The sequence below is a fragment of the Clytia hemisphaerica genome, unplaced genomic scaffold (genome assembly GCF_902728285.1).
Source record: "Clytia hemisphaerica strain Z4C2 unplaced genomic scaffold, Clytia hemisphaerica genome assembly, whole genome shotgun sequence".
In the NCBI taxonomy this organism is placed as follows: domain Eukaryota; kingdom Metazoa; phylum Cnidaria; class Hydrozoa; order Leptothecata; family Clytiidae; genus Clytia; species Clytia hemisphaerica.
Genome location: NW_027104090.1, coordinates 173,152 through 186,197, shown reverse-complemented (window position 1 = coordinate 186,197; position 13,046 = coordinate 173,152). Strand labels below are relative to the sequence as shown.

At 36.8% G+C, this 13,046-nt stretch overlaps 1 protein-coding gene across 1 annotated transcript; it reads right to left on the bottom strand.

The window, feature by feature from the left end:
* Positions 1–879: 879 nt before the first annotated feature.
* LOC136812738 (nidogen-2-like) lies at positions 880–11,297 on the bottom strand. The gene is made up of 8 exons (XM_067069262.1): positions 11,269–11,297; positions 6,515–6,935; positions 4,744–5,028; positions 4,169–4,276; positions 3,510–3,654; positions 2,543–2,803; positions 2,003–2,071; positions 880–1,743 (listed from the first exon to the last, which is right to left on the bottom strand). The coding sequence occupies exons 2-8, from the start codon at positions 6,770–6,772 to the stop codon at positions 1,502–1,504; spliced, it is 1,368 nt and encodes a 455-aa protein (XP_066925363.1). The 5' UTR covers positions 6,773–6,935; positions 11,269–11,297; the 3' UTR covers positions 880–1,501.
* Between the last annotated feature and the right edge of the window lie 1,749 nt (positions 11,298–13,046).

The following is a 13,046-nucleotide window of genomic DNA, read 5'->3' as shown; positions in this document are numbered from 1 at the left end:
ACGGGTTCCTCTACAACACGAAGTCAGCAGTATACTCCAAAAACGAACTTATTACAAGACGACAATAATAATATGATTGTGAAACAGTTTCTAGAGGGCCTGGAAACTAAATAAGCTAACGATTATCATCATGGTACATAAGACTAGGGTATTTGTTTGAGGTTGACGGATACCAGGGCCAAAGTTTCTATAATTCTTTTTAATATTTCAAAGCTTTTAAGGACTACTTAGACTACACAATATATTGGTGAGCAAAATTAGTCTTGATTATTCGGCAATAAAGTTTATAGATCGTAATGTACGGAATATGCAACATGTGCTCTATTATAAAAAGGAATTTTTTTCTTTAAACAATCCCCCTTTATTGTTGGACTATTGTAAATCAAGCTGACAATATATTGCAGACACCTTTTCAATATATTGCTAGCATTCATCAATATATTATCAAAATATTGTCTGACAATATATTGTGTAGTGTGTAGCCCTTTAAGCTTACAACAATCAAGGAATCGAAGAATTTCTATCCCATTGGGTTTTGGATAGAAATTTTTATCCCCGCCGTGGCTAAAGTTCCACCGGGGCTGTGAGACACGGGTGTTTGATGGGTTTAATGGCATGTTATCTTTTTATTTACAAGCAGTATATTAATATAGGAGTTAAAAACCAATTTTCAGGTTTAAAGGTTTTTTAAATGTATATTACATTGATAGATATTGAATTGTACGATTTTTTCCTTTGAAAATACAGAGGTTTTCCTTTGGAAATATAGGTATTCGTTTTTGAAGGGCTTTCCATTGAAGAGATTTTCCTCCAAAATACAGAAATTTTCCTTAAAAAATACAAAGACTTTCCTTTGAGAAAAGCTACATTTCCCTTGACAATAAACTTGGTAGATTTGTTGTTTGTTTTTTTCTTTCAAAAAATCAAAAAGAAAAAATACAAGAATAAATACTGTTTTTGAGGATATAAAATACTAAATCAATAAAATAATTACATGTAGGATATTTAATGTCGTCAATTTAATTTGAGATTTTATAAATTCATAACTTAAAATTTGAATAAACGATAAGGACGAAGCTCCACTCCCTTATCAGTATCGACAAACAACGCCTTCTGAAAGGTGCAAAAACTTTCCTTTAAAAATACAAACATACAGATTAAAATTATTTTCGGAAATGAATAAATTTTTCTTAAAAAATACAAGTAATTTCTTTTGAAAACAGACATTTTCCCTTACAAAAAGGTTCTCTGGAACGTGCTGCTAATTGTAATGGTTTTTTGCTAAGAAAAAAAAACCAACCAACCATGGTGGCGCCTCCTTAGACACTTACTATTTGGCCCCTCCACTTTCAAAATTGATTCACCGGCCCTGTGCTATCATCAAACCGTGACGTCATTGGTCAACAAAATCAAATAAGATGTAGTGAGGCGGTGTCATTGATTAACTGTTTTCGTTTTTCGTGTTTTTACCATACAAAATTCCAATCTTCACATGGTCAATCTAAACCCATTCAGCATGCGTCTTTGGACTTTTATGTACGCATGCGCCGTTATTCTTATCATGCTCATACTGTTGAAAAACGGTTCCTGCGGGGCAAGGCATACAGAAACTACCGACAGCGCCGGCACAAAGATAATATGACGCTCCATTGACGTCATTATGGTTTCGGTAGCTTGTGGTGTATGGTGTTTTCTTCTTACCGTCATGTAATTGGTTCTCACGCATGGTACAGTGACGTAGTGCTAAAGTGACAAAAAAGTTAGTTGAAATTTAATGGATAATAAGTCAAGTCTTTGGAAAAAAAGCTTTTTGAACTTTTGATGTATGTATGTATGATGTAAAATACAGAGATTTTCCTTTGAAAATCCAGAGACTTTTATTCGAAAATGAAGAGATTTTCCTTTGAAAACAGAAATTTCCCTGCCTCAAGTATTCGAGACTGAAGAAAAACTATTTGCAGGACGTAAGAGAGCCTCTATGAAAATAAGAATAGTGTCTTACCATCAGCATGGTTGCACCTTGCAGTTTGTTTGACTCGATCTTCCATCTTCTTTGATGGTTGTGGACAAACTGTAGAAAAGATTAAGAAAAATGTGAACAATTAATATTGTGAGTTTAGGTGGTTTTCAAGAAGACAGTTTGAGGCATTTGGGCTTTAGGCTAATGAGATATGATGGCACAAAAGATACAACATCTCCTTCACATCTTCTTCTCACAGACCCGGTAGGATCTTTAAGCCAGTGGGGGTATGGGTATGGGCATTGTGATATTCCAATGTTTTATATGGCTGGGGTTTTGAATTTCATTGTTTTAGAGCCAAAACATTCAGTGGGTATGAAAATAGCACAGTGTTTGGCAGTGAGGATTTGATTATTTGATTACTTCCCACTGGGGACGATATTTTAGCCAATTTTTCCAGTGGGAAGGGGTCCCAATTGGTCTGCGAACACCCCCTGTGTTTAAAATAATATCATCCAGAAAAACAACTTCTTTTGCTCTTAAAGAGCAGATTAAGATAAAGATTTATAAAACTTGACTTACGTTTATCCTTTGGCTGTCCAAGTTGACTTGTATGAACGCACGTCCTGCATTCCGGACTAAAGGCGGTCCCTTCCGCACATGGCATACATACGGGTGCGCCACCGGGTGGACATACTACATAGAAGGCGGAATGACCGGGCCATACATTTAATACGTTTTTAGTGTTTTGGCAGAAGTCGTTTCCAGGGCATTGGGCGGGAAGATGTTTGAGATCTGCTGGTCGGGTTGGCACTGGCGATGGTTTGTTTTCTTCTGCAATTTCTACAAAGAAGAAATGATAAAATTTCTTGTTTAAACATTTTTCTGAATTGATAGTTCTGAGTTACATCCTTTAAAAAAGGAATCTATCTAGCAATCTTTTATTTAGAGTTTTTTGCTAATTCATCTCTAATCTCATACTCAAGCTTCTTCTCTTTCCTGCTTTCTCACATCCCGATGGAACTTTTTTCCTCAGTGGGGATTAAAATTTCTATCGAAATTATACAGGGGATAGATATTCTATTGTTCCAAGGTAAAAAAATCCAGTGGGGATGGTTCTGTAGTGCAATTTATATACATTGAATTTCAAATGGGGATGGAATGAAAGTCAATTTCCCAGTGGGGCTGAAATTCCAGGGTAATTCCCAACCGGAACGGAAACATTTTCCAGTGGGGCTGGGTTCCCAGCGGGTCTGTGACACAGGGTTTTTTTTTCTATTTTCCGAGTCTCTCCGTCAGTCAGATTATCAGGCTCGAATTAGTGAGAGTCACAGACAACTGTATAGACCGATTGGGCTAAATCCAGTTAGGGAAATCATCCTGTATATTGGTAGAAACATTTCTTAGAAAAATGGCTGATCGTGGGTGAAAATGTTGTCACAAGAATCGGTCTATACAGAAACAAGGGACTGAAAAAAGCTTATAAGAAAAACCCTATACAAGTATGGAAAATATTATAATTTGCTGAAAACCTATCATAGTGACTTACTAGTTCCAAAGAGTTTATAAATCCATTTTCCAGGGAAACCGATGTTTGATTTCTTAGACATTCTGATTGGTCGATACGGGAAGGCTGGGGTGAGTTGCATGTTTTCATGTTCGACATAACGTTGGAGGTCTTCTTGCCAACCAATCTGTGTTATTAAAAGAAGAAATTGAAATTATTCACTATTATGATCCACTGAGGAGCTATATATAAAACCCTGAAAGCAGTTCTTCGATGCTGCCTGAACGAAATGTTTGAATATGATATCCTCATGGAGCACCCTCGGGTACACAATAGCCGGGGAGATTGGAATAAGCGGGGGGGGGGGGGGGGGGGGGGGGGGGGGGGGGGGGGGTTGGAAAAAATCTCAAAACTTAATAAGCGGGGGGATTGGAATAAAAATGTCCTGGGTGGAAAATTTTTTAAAAGGAGGCTAATACAGCAGAATTGGGACAAAAAAGGGAACTTTTAAAAACATTTTCCAATAAATTAATAAGCGGGGGGGGGACTCGATGCGAGTCATCATATTTTAGAGCGAACAATATCGTGTTAAAAATTGAATTACGTCGAATAGTCCTATCACAGGGTACCAAATTTCTAAAAACTGTGATAAAAAAAGGGCGGGTAACCATACCTAGGGTGCATTAAAAAAATTGACTTACGGTTACAGGACAGAAATCTTTTCGCTGAAGGCTAATCGTAATATCTTCGTAATTCAAAATGGCATAGGTGTTGAAACCATCTGAAGCAAGTACTAGTTGGAAAGTGACCTAAAAGAACAAAGGAAAGAGAAATCGGTTAGAATTCCAAGTACTCAATTTGTCCAATATGTTTTACGATAGTATGGACACACTGGAAACATTGGAAACGGTTTCTTTTCTCACGATCTCTTTAACAGTTGCATTCAAACACGAACTACGTCAAAACAGTAGAGGCAAGGTAACAGGGTAACAGGGTAAAGCTGAGGGCCTAAAGGCTAACTTCAAAATTTCAGATATAAGGGTTTATAGTTAGACAGTTTTTTTCTTTTGGAAATCAAGAATGGGGCTGTCTGTGCATCAATCAAAAAAGGATTTGTCTTTTATTCTTGATTGTGGACCAATCAGAAATTTCAAAATTCATAGTATTACACTATGTTATGCATGGGATACACTCGTGTACATATTATTGGGAAATCCACAAGGGAGATCAAAGGTCTACTTTTTAGTTAGAGAAAATCTGGTTAAAATGGACGTACATTTCCTTTGTTGTCTTTCTTTGATGCTTTATGCCACGTGACAACAATCACGTGGTTAGGATCGAAATCTTTTAGATTGGCGTACACCTCCAATTCATTTCGCGCATGCTCCATAATGTCTTTATCTTCTTCATCGTACTCTTTAAAAGAGAGATGTGAATCTTTTGCATCCGTGAAAACAAGGTCTGTTTGGAAAAGACTAATTCCAGGACCAGCCTGAGGGAATTTATCTGCACCGTTGCTGTACCAAGGCTCGGTGAATGAAACATAACCGTTGACTCCAACCTGTGGAATAATTAAATAATTAATTCATTTTAAGAAACAGTAATTTTTCTTTGACCAAAACCGCTTGTTTTAATCATGCATCAATCATGCAATCATCAGTTGGATTATTTATGGAAAAATGAATACGAGTTTAATTATAGGTCGTTGCTAAAGCTAGTGAAGTTAGAATTTTTTATGGTAAAAAATCCCAAAACAAAATTTGTGTTATATTAAAATCAGACAAAGTACAAAATCTTAATTAGAAAAAGTTTCAAGTTCCTGTTTCACAGTAAAAGTTTAAAAAAGATAAATCGAGAAACGTATACCATATAAAGTTATAAATCATTATTAGGATATTTCGGTACATAAAAGGGTCAGTTTTCCGGGTGTCGACGTCGACGTCGACGAGAAGGTCAAATTACGACAAATTGTCGACAAACGTAGAAAAACAAAACCAGGAACTTAACGTTGTTATTATTCATCTCCCAATATGGTTAGAAAACTCATTAACAAAATTGCGGTCGCATAAGATTGTTTTTCCTTTTTCCGGATTTTAATAACAGCCGTACGACAAACCATTTTGATATAATTTGACAACCAACGCGTAAATTTTAAGCAGGAAGCAACAAACGTTTTTTATGTGAAGGATTTTGATGAAGTGAAAATAGTGGACTAAGAACCACTTAAACGTTACTAGGTTTTACCCTTCCCAATGTAAACAGTTATTTGGTTTTCAGTCATCTACCCTCCCCACTTGGCACACAGCGTTCTTTCAACGTTAATCTAACATTATTTGGACGTTGTGAATATTAGATAAACGTTGAAAAAACGTTATATGTCAGCTGGGTCTAGGATAAAGGCACTAACTGTAGCATGATCTTCATTAACCATATCTAGATATATTTGAGCTCCCTAAGAATTTCCTTATATGCTAAAAACTCTAGGCTGTGTGTTATCCAGGTTTGATTTTGATAAAAGGGATGCGTATCGTGTAAAAAGTTCCCGTCCGAGAGTTACACCCGTATTTTTGTTTTTTTTTATACAATACACAGCTCCTATACCAAAACATATCAGAGAACAGATAGGTGAAGTACAGCCTAAAAAACCTCTTGCTAGGTCACTTGACGAGATAAGGGTATCTGTTTATGTTATTAAGCATTGCAGTCCAATGTTCTATTTTTTTCATACAGTCAACTCTCTCTAATTCGAACCTCTTGGATTCGAGTCTTTCTATAATTCGAACTAAATATTTGCCCTCTCAAGACAAATAAAATGCTCTCTAAATTTCTCTATTTTGAAGAAAATATTTTTTGTCGATTGAAGGTCAATTAATTCAGAGAGCCAACTTAATTTACAGTTGTTGTCTCAAAATTAGATTTTCATCGAATAAGGGAACGTATCGAATGGTAAAGCGTCGTTTATGAAAGTTTCTCGTTGACAGTGGCTTTCAATATTATCGAAAGGTGAATTTAAAAAATCAAAATTTTAAAACTAAGAATCAACTTACAAATATCCACCGCGTGTTTGGATTTTGAAAAATCGGGAGCTCTTTACTCAGGTAATGATCAAATATTCCATAATCTTCATCTCCCTCGGCGAACACATAATTTGGTGGATCTGTAAGCACGTAATCGAACCCTTTCCCGTACGGGAAAAACGGGAAAAAGGGTAAGAAGTCAGGATTGCCAACGTTGTGTTTGACAGCTGTTGATAACTGGTTGAGTGTACATATGATTGTGAATGTTAAAATTGGTAAAAGATGCATTTTTGCCAAATCTTTCAATAGAACTGTGATTTACTTTATATCTTCTACTTTCTTCAGTGTTTTGAGCTGCTGAAAATTGTGCTGAATGACTCCTCTCCAGATATTGAAGTTTAAAGGTTAAAGTTGAATTCTACCAGGGTCCAGCCTTGGTATTTTTTCAAGTCTTGTTATGGGTCTGTTACGAAACTAGTTTTTATGTCGGACGGACAAATCGATACTTTGCCAACCTATTAAAAGTGAACTCAAAGGACCTAGGACCTGTAACTAAGGCCAAAGTTTTGCATTGTGCTATATTTTATGAAAGTAAAAAGAAAACAGAAATATCAGCACATGAATATTTTTTTTTTGCAAAAATGTTTTTCATGTCGGACGGACACGATAGAAACACTGATTTTCTACTTTTTGATGAAATCTTGCATTGCTATCTCAAAAATAGATGCACCGACTCAATTTTTGGGATTTATCAAGATTCGTATATTGTTTAGAAGATGGAAGAAATTAGGTTATTATCGCCATGGATTAATCAAAGTTATTGGATTGGACAGGCAAGTCATTTTTTTATGTCGGACGGACATGTCGGACGGACATTTTGCGACAAACAAAATCGATGTTCTTAAATTATTGCCTTTAGAGTTTTTAACCAATCTTCCTAATATTCGAAAACTGTCTTCAAAATTCCAAATTGTGAAAGTGAACAGACCTTTTTTAAATTCAAATCAAAGAATAATGTCCGTCCGACATAAAAACTATCAGTATCAGAGAAGTTGGTGTTATTCTCACTAAATATTTTTGCAGGCTAAACAAAACACACCGGAACTTTGAGACATGAATTGAAACTATTTGCTTGTGTTTTTTTATATTATGAACTACCCAAATTCTATATGAAACGAATTACAAAATGTCTGTCCGACATAAAAACTAAAAGCTATTTTCATAAACATAGAAATACAGAAAGAACTCTAAATGAATGTCAAATAAGGTATTTAAGAGGACAGAAAGCATCCTTCGTGGTACCACTGGTTACAACTTGGGCATCTCAACCAGCCGTCACCATTTTCCCCCATGATGCATTTGGCGCACGTGGTTTCGATCTCCTCTTGATCAACGGTATCGAAATGGCCACAAGGAGTGGTACCATCCTCTCGTTCATACCATTGAACATAAAAGGGTTCCTTGTCTGACGCGATCCGATAAAGCTTCATACAATGGAACTCAGCCCATGTAATCTGCAATTTCGCCATATGCACTTTGAGAATTTGCATGTCCGCCGTGTACGGTGCTCTTTCGATGTTTTCAGGTTCTGCCATAACCTCTTCGATTGGCATGTACACGCAGTTGACATTTTTTGACAGCTTTTGAGCGCAGTTTGCGAATTCTTCTGGGGTTTTGATGATTTCTTTTCCAGTCATCACTGCTCGGTAGACGAGGTTCTTGATGCATCCGCCAAGGCCATCCATTGGTCCTTTGCCATGGTGCCTTTCGTTATAATATCTGGTTACGTTAAAACGCTTGGGAAACAGTGAGGTGAGTGCAAAGACAAATTTTGAGCGGAATTGGCTGCTGCACCCGTCACTCCATATATGGAGGTCGATTGAATCGTAATGATTAAAATGAGGGTGTTTCGCTATCACGACATCGACAACTTTGACAATACAGCTATGGGCAGCAATTCTGGAATGATCATTTGCTTCTGAAATAACAACAACATTTTCGTGGATCAACTCATTGTTTCGCCTTATGTACAAGATGGCTGTGAAAATGCTGAAAGTAGTGTGTCCAAAATAAGCCGATTGGCACTCGTCTTGTTGTTTGTTTTCGTAACTCTCAGCATAATCCACACATGCACGAGAATTGCATTCCCAGGCATATTCTCCTTTAGTTTGCTATAAACAATGTATTGTTCATTTCGGATGTGAATATGAAGCTTCAGTTCTTCAATTCTGGAGACCATGACTTCTCTGATTTTGTCAAAAGTGACGGACTTCTGTGTTTTGGCAGCTTTTCCATCTACGTTCACCCACTGATAAAACGTGATATCATCATCTTCCTCCGTCTCACTGTCTGAGTTGTCGTCATTGGTTGATTTTGCCGATGCGGAGTCTTGATCCAAGAAATCTTCTTCGTTGATTTTGACTGTTGGACAGTCTTCACAAAGACTTTTCATGCAATTTTCACCGGCGTTTTGGCATGTAAATTCAGCTATCAGGTCGTTTACGGTTGATGGTAATCTTGCGTCGATGTTTTTCATTTTCCTATTAACAGCCGTTACGAGGAGGCGAATGTTTTCACAAATTTCACACGTACAGGATTCGTGAGGAGTTTGATTCGAAAACTTGTACTGTTTGCGCTTTTTCAGGAAATCGTACAGCTGTCTAAATGTCAAATCCCTTTGGAAATCTTCCTGAAACGTCGGGCTTCCTTCAACTTCGCTATTCCCATTCACGATGTCAAGTAGCTCCCTTATTGTCCACTGAAGGTATCTTTTTTGCGCATACTCCCTTTTACCATTAACCTTCCCAATGTAAACATTGTCCTTTCGGCCTGGCGTTTGGCGGGAGATGTCCGGACGGTCCAAGAAGGTTAATAGCCACTCCTCTTCAGCCTTCAGCAATGTTTGTTTCATGCGACCTCCTTTTTTGTTAAACTTGATTTTCAAATGCTTTGAGGCCATCAGCTGTACAATCTCGTTTCTTTTTCGTGGGCTATGCGGCAGGCTCTTTTCAGCTTGTGATAAAGAACGATATTTTGTGCTACGGTGCTTAAATGCCGAATTAATGGAAGAAGATGAGGTCGATGGCTGGTTGGCTGGAGTTTCAGGGTCTACTGTATTATTGTTGGTGGATGGCGGCGGTGAAGATGGCGGTGGCGGTGGTTGAGTCGTGTCGGTTGTGTCGTTGACGTTGCTGGCACTTGATTGTTCTAAATGTACAAGATAGTTAAGTTTATTTTGTATCCGAGATGGAAAAAAGATTCTTGCTTCCTGAGGAATCTTCATTTTCAATTTTGATTTCGAATTGGTTTTTGCTAGCCTGGTATCCAAGGGGGAGACTCTTATTGCATTCAGTTATTTACTTAAAAAAGATAAAACAAAGAATTTGAGAATAAAGAAAAAATTTACCGTTTTGTTCAAGTAATAATTTTTTTTGTAGTCTTCTCTCCCTTTTGGCTGCAGCTTCTTTTTTAAGCGTCGCCTTACGTTTTCAAGATCTTGTTTTGCTCTCAGCCTTGCCAATCTTTTCCTCAATGTATCGTTCGCTCTGGAAGCTTCTAGATCTTTTTCTCTGTATTTCTTACATCGTTCAGCATTTGTTGTCGGATTAGCTTTTCTTGGACGCCCCATTTTTGTGACCGATTTCCGTTGCAGTTTGTCTTCAAATGATCATGTATGCTATCATTCTTGCGAATAAATCACGACAATTTTAGACTATTCGAACGTTCGAAACTTAAAAACGTTCGAAAAAGTATATCATCACTCGCGTTTAAGGAAGAGTTTTTACACGTGCAATAGAATAATTTCGCAAGTTTGTGACGTGTGTTTTGAAAATAATATTCGAAAAGTTTATTTGCATTGTATCTGATTTGATAAGTAGCATACATACAAAAGAGGTTTTTATGTCGGACGGACACAGAAACTTTTTGTTGAATTTAAGGGCAGGATTAGTTTAAAGAGTTACGCGGGCCTACACTTATACATATTTTTTAACATTAGGATTTACAAAAGTGCGACATACTAATATCAAAAGTAATATTTGCAGCACCAGAAGTAAATTTCAGTGTGTAATTATTCTTTTTTTCAGTGTCGGACAGACACTTTTACACAGAGGAAAAGCTGATAAAATCTTTACTAAGGACGAAATGAAGTAAAAAGGGTTAAGGGTTAATACTCGATATGAATAAAAGAGCTTAAGTGATACCTGAATCGAGCTATTGACCGTCAGAGGACTAACATACATGGCATTTTGATATTTATGTCGGACAGACATTATAAATTTAATCGAAAATAGCATTGATTTGAGTTTCCTTTAGAAAAATTGATGTTTGAAGACGTATTTTAAGCCCTATTAGTTGATAGCTCAGAGTAGTGGTAAGACATGCACAATGTTTTTTTCGTTCTATAAAAAATATTGTAGGTGTCTTTTATTATGTCGGACGGACATTGTAATAAGAAGCAGCATTTTCGGCGAAATCTTGATTGCGACAGAAGTAACCATTGAACAATTCGAAACTGTTAGTGATGTTAACTTATGATCTAATGCAGTTACAGGTATTTGAAGTTTCCATCAGAACCCATCTATGATTTACCAAATGTCCGTCCGACATAAAAACTTTCCAGAGCACACCATAAGAATTGAAAATTTTCCAAATTTTTTCAGCTATTTGGATTATTGTAGTGGAAAATAGTTTTCCAAAAGGTAATCAAAGCAGGAGAAAAAAAAATTTTGTGGAAATTAAGAAGAAATAAAATTTGTGAAAATGCACCACGTTTTGTAATACACCCTTATGTTCTTTTGGGTTGATTGTATATTTGAAAAATAAAACCACGAGCCTTTTATATAGTTGGTTTCAATGAAAGACACAATAAGATGAAGTTTTTCTCAACGTTGCCAATAGCCGGTATGATTAGCTATATATTTCATCGTTGTTAACAATTGGATTATTATTCAACAACAAATTAAATCTCATTTCCATTGTTTATCATAACCAATCAACACACAGCTCTTTAATTATACTGACATTTGATTGGACCGAAAGTGAAACCTTTTATTTTCAGGGGGGAGCCCTTACGTAACAGTGTCATTTTATGTCCTGTTTTTAGAATGTCAACGACCAAAAAAATAGATGAGAAGCAATATGTTTTGTTATGATGTCAACATACAGATGTCATGTTTATAGCTCTTTCTGCGGTTTATGAAATTATGGGAAAATTTTCATGTAAGAATAATGTCGATTGATGAAAGGATTTTTTCTTATAAACCTACTCTGCCAGAACTCCTCTTAGGTTATGTTTTATTGTCATGAACAGAACACTTTTTCAGGGATGCGGACAACCTACTATGGGGCCCCCAGCGGTTTGCGTGAGTACGTGAATGGGCATTTTCGGTTGCGTGAATGCGTGAAAATTGGGAAAAAAATGCGTGAATGCGTGAATTGAAAAAACTTGCGTGAACATGAAAATTCATTTCTCGATTGCGTGAATGCGTGAATCTGGGCTATTTTGTGCGTGAATACGTGAATTTTCCCTTTTTTCCACCGATCATGTGCAGTTTTCCCGATTTTCCAATGTTTGCCCGATTTTTCCCGAAAATTTTCCGATTTCCTGAAAAATCGGGTTATTGCGTAAAACTCGAGGAAAATTTGCGTGAATGCGTGAATTTCGGGAAAAAATTGCGTGATTGCGTGAATTGAGGGTCGGCTGGGGGGCCTCTACTATTAAGCTTGATAAACTCGAGCTCAATCTCCTTTATCATGCATCATTTAATCTAAAGGAATAATATGTGTTTTTAGCCAGGTTATTGCTCTGAAACCTCTAAAGCTGGAATTTTATTGTGAAAACTGTAATAGTCGAGATAGGACACTCGAAGTTATAGAGGTTGTATCTCTTGAAATTCAGCCCGGGGGTGGGTACTAGGGTTGCGAGTTGACGAGTAAGTGCCGTCCTACTTTCGACCATTAGCAGGCTTAAAAAGGAGGGACTGAATTTTACGACTCTTATTGGGAATAATTTGACCTAATTTCGATGTTTTAGGGGCAAAAAAGTTGAAATGTTCCTTTTTTCGTGACCCTTATTAGTAGGACTAAAATTTGATTTTCTGATTATTCCAACCTTTAGAGGGACTTTGAAAGTCCAAAAAAGGTACCCTTAAGCACCATGGCGGAGAGCAAGTACGTCGGAATAATGCAAAGGAGTGCAACGCTCGTTAAAAAACAATGAAATTTCAATTACAAATCTCTTCCTCTGATAAGTTCAAGATGGTCTAAAACCGCCCATGCCTTAAGGGCGGCTCATACTCATACCCTCCATTTGTCTACCCCCCCCTGGGAATACAGCTATTCCAGCCTCAACTTTGTTTTTAAATTGTTCTTACTTTTTGGAGAGGGTTCTTTAAAAAAGAATACACTGCATATTATTCTTATAAAACCATTTAAAAGAATGTAAGGGATGTGTGGGTATGGGACCAATCTTATCTTAATATTACGATCACCCCAGAGTCTCATCAATCATGGAATTAACAATAAATCAATGACTGTATCCCACAGACACATATGTTTTTTA

Coding starts and splice junctions, on each gene's coding strand:
- LOC136812738 (XM_067069262.1), bottom strand. CDS start 6,772: ATGCATCTTTTACCAATTTTAACATTCACAATCATATGTACACTCAAC. Junction 4,277..4,743: donor AGAAAGACAACAAAGGAAAT/GTACGTCCATTT, acceptor TTGTTCTTTTAG/GTCACTTTCCAACTAGTACT. Junction 2,072..2,542: donor TGGACAGCCAAAGGATAAAC/GTAAGTCAAGTT, acceptor TCTTTTCTACAG/TTTGTCCACAACCATCAAAG.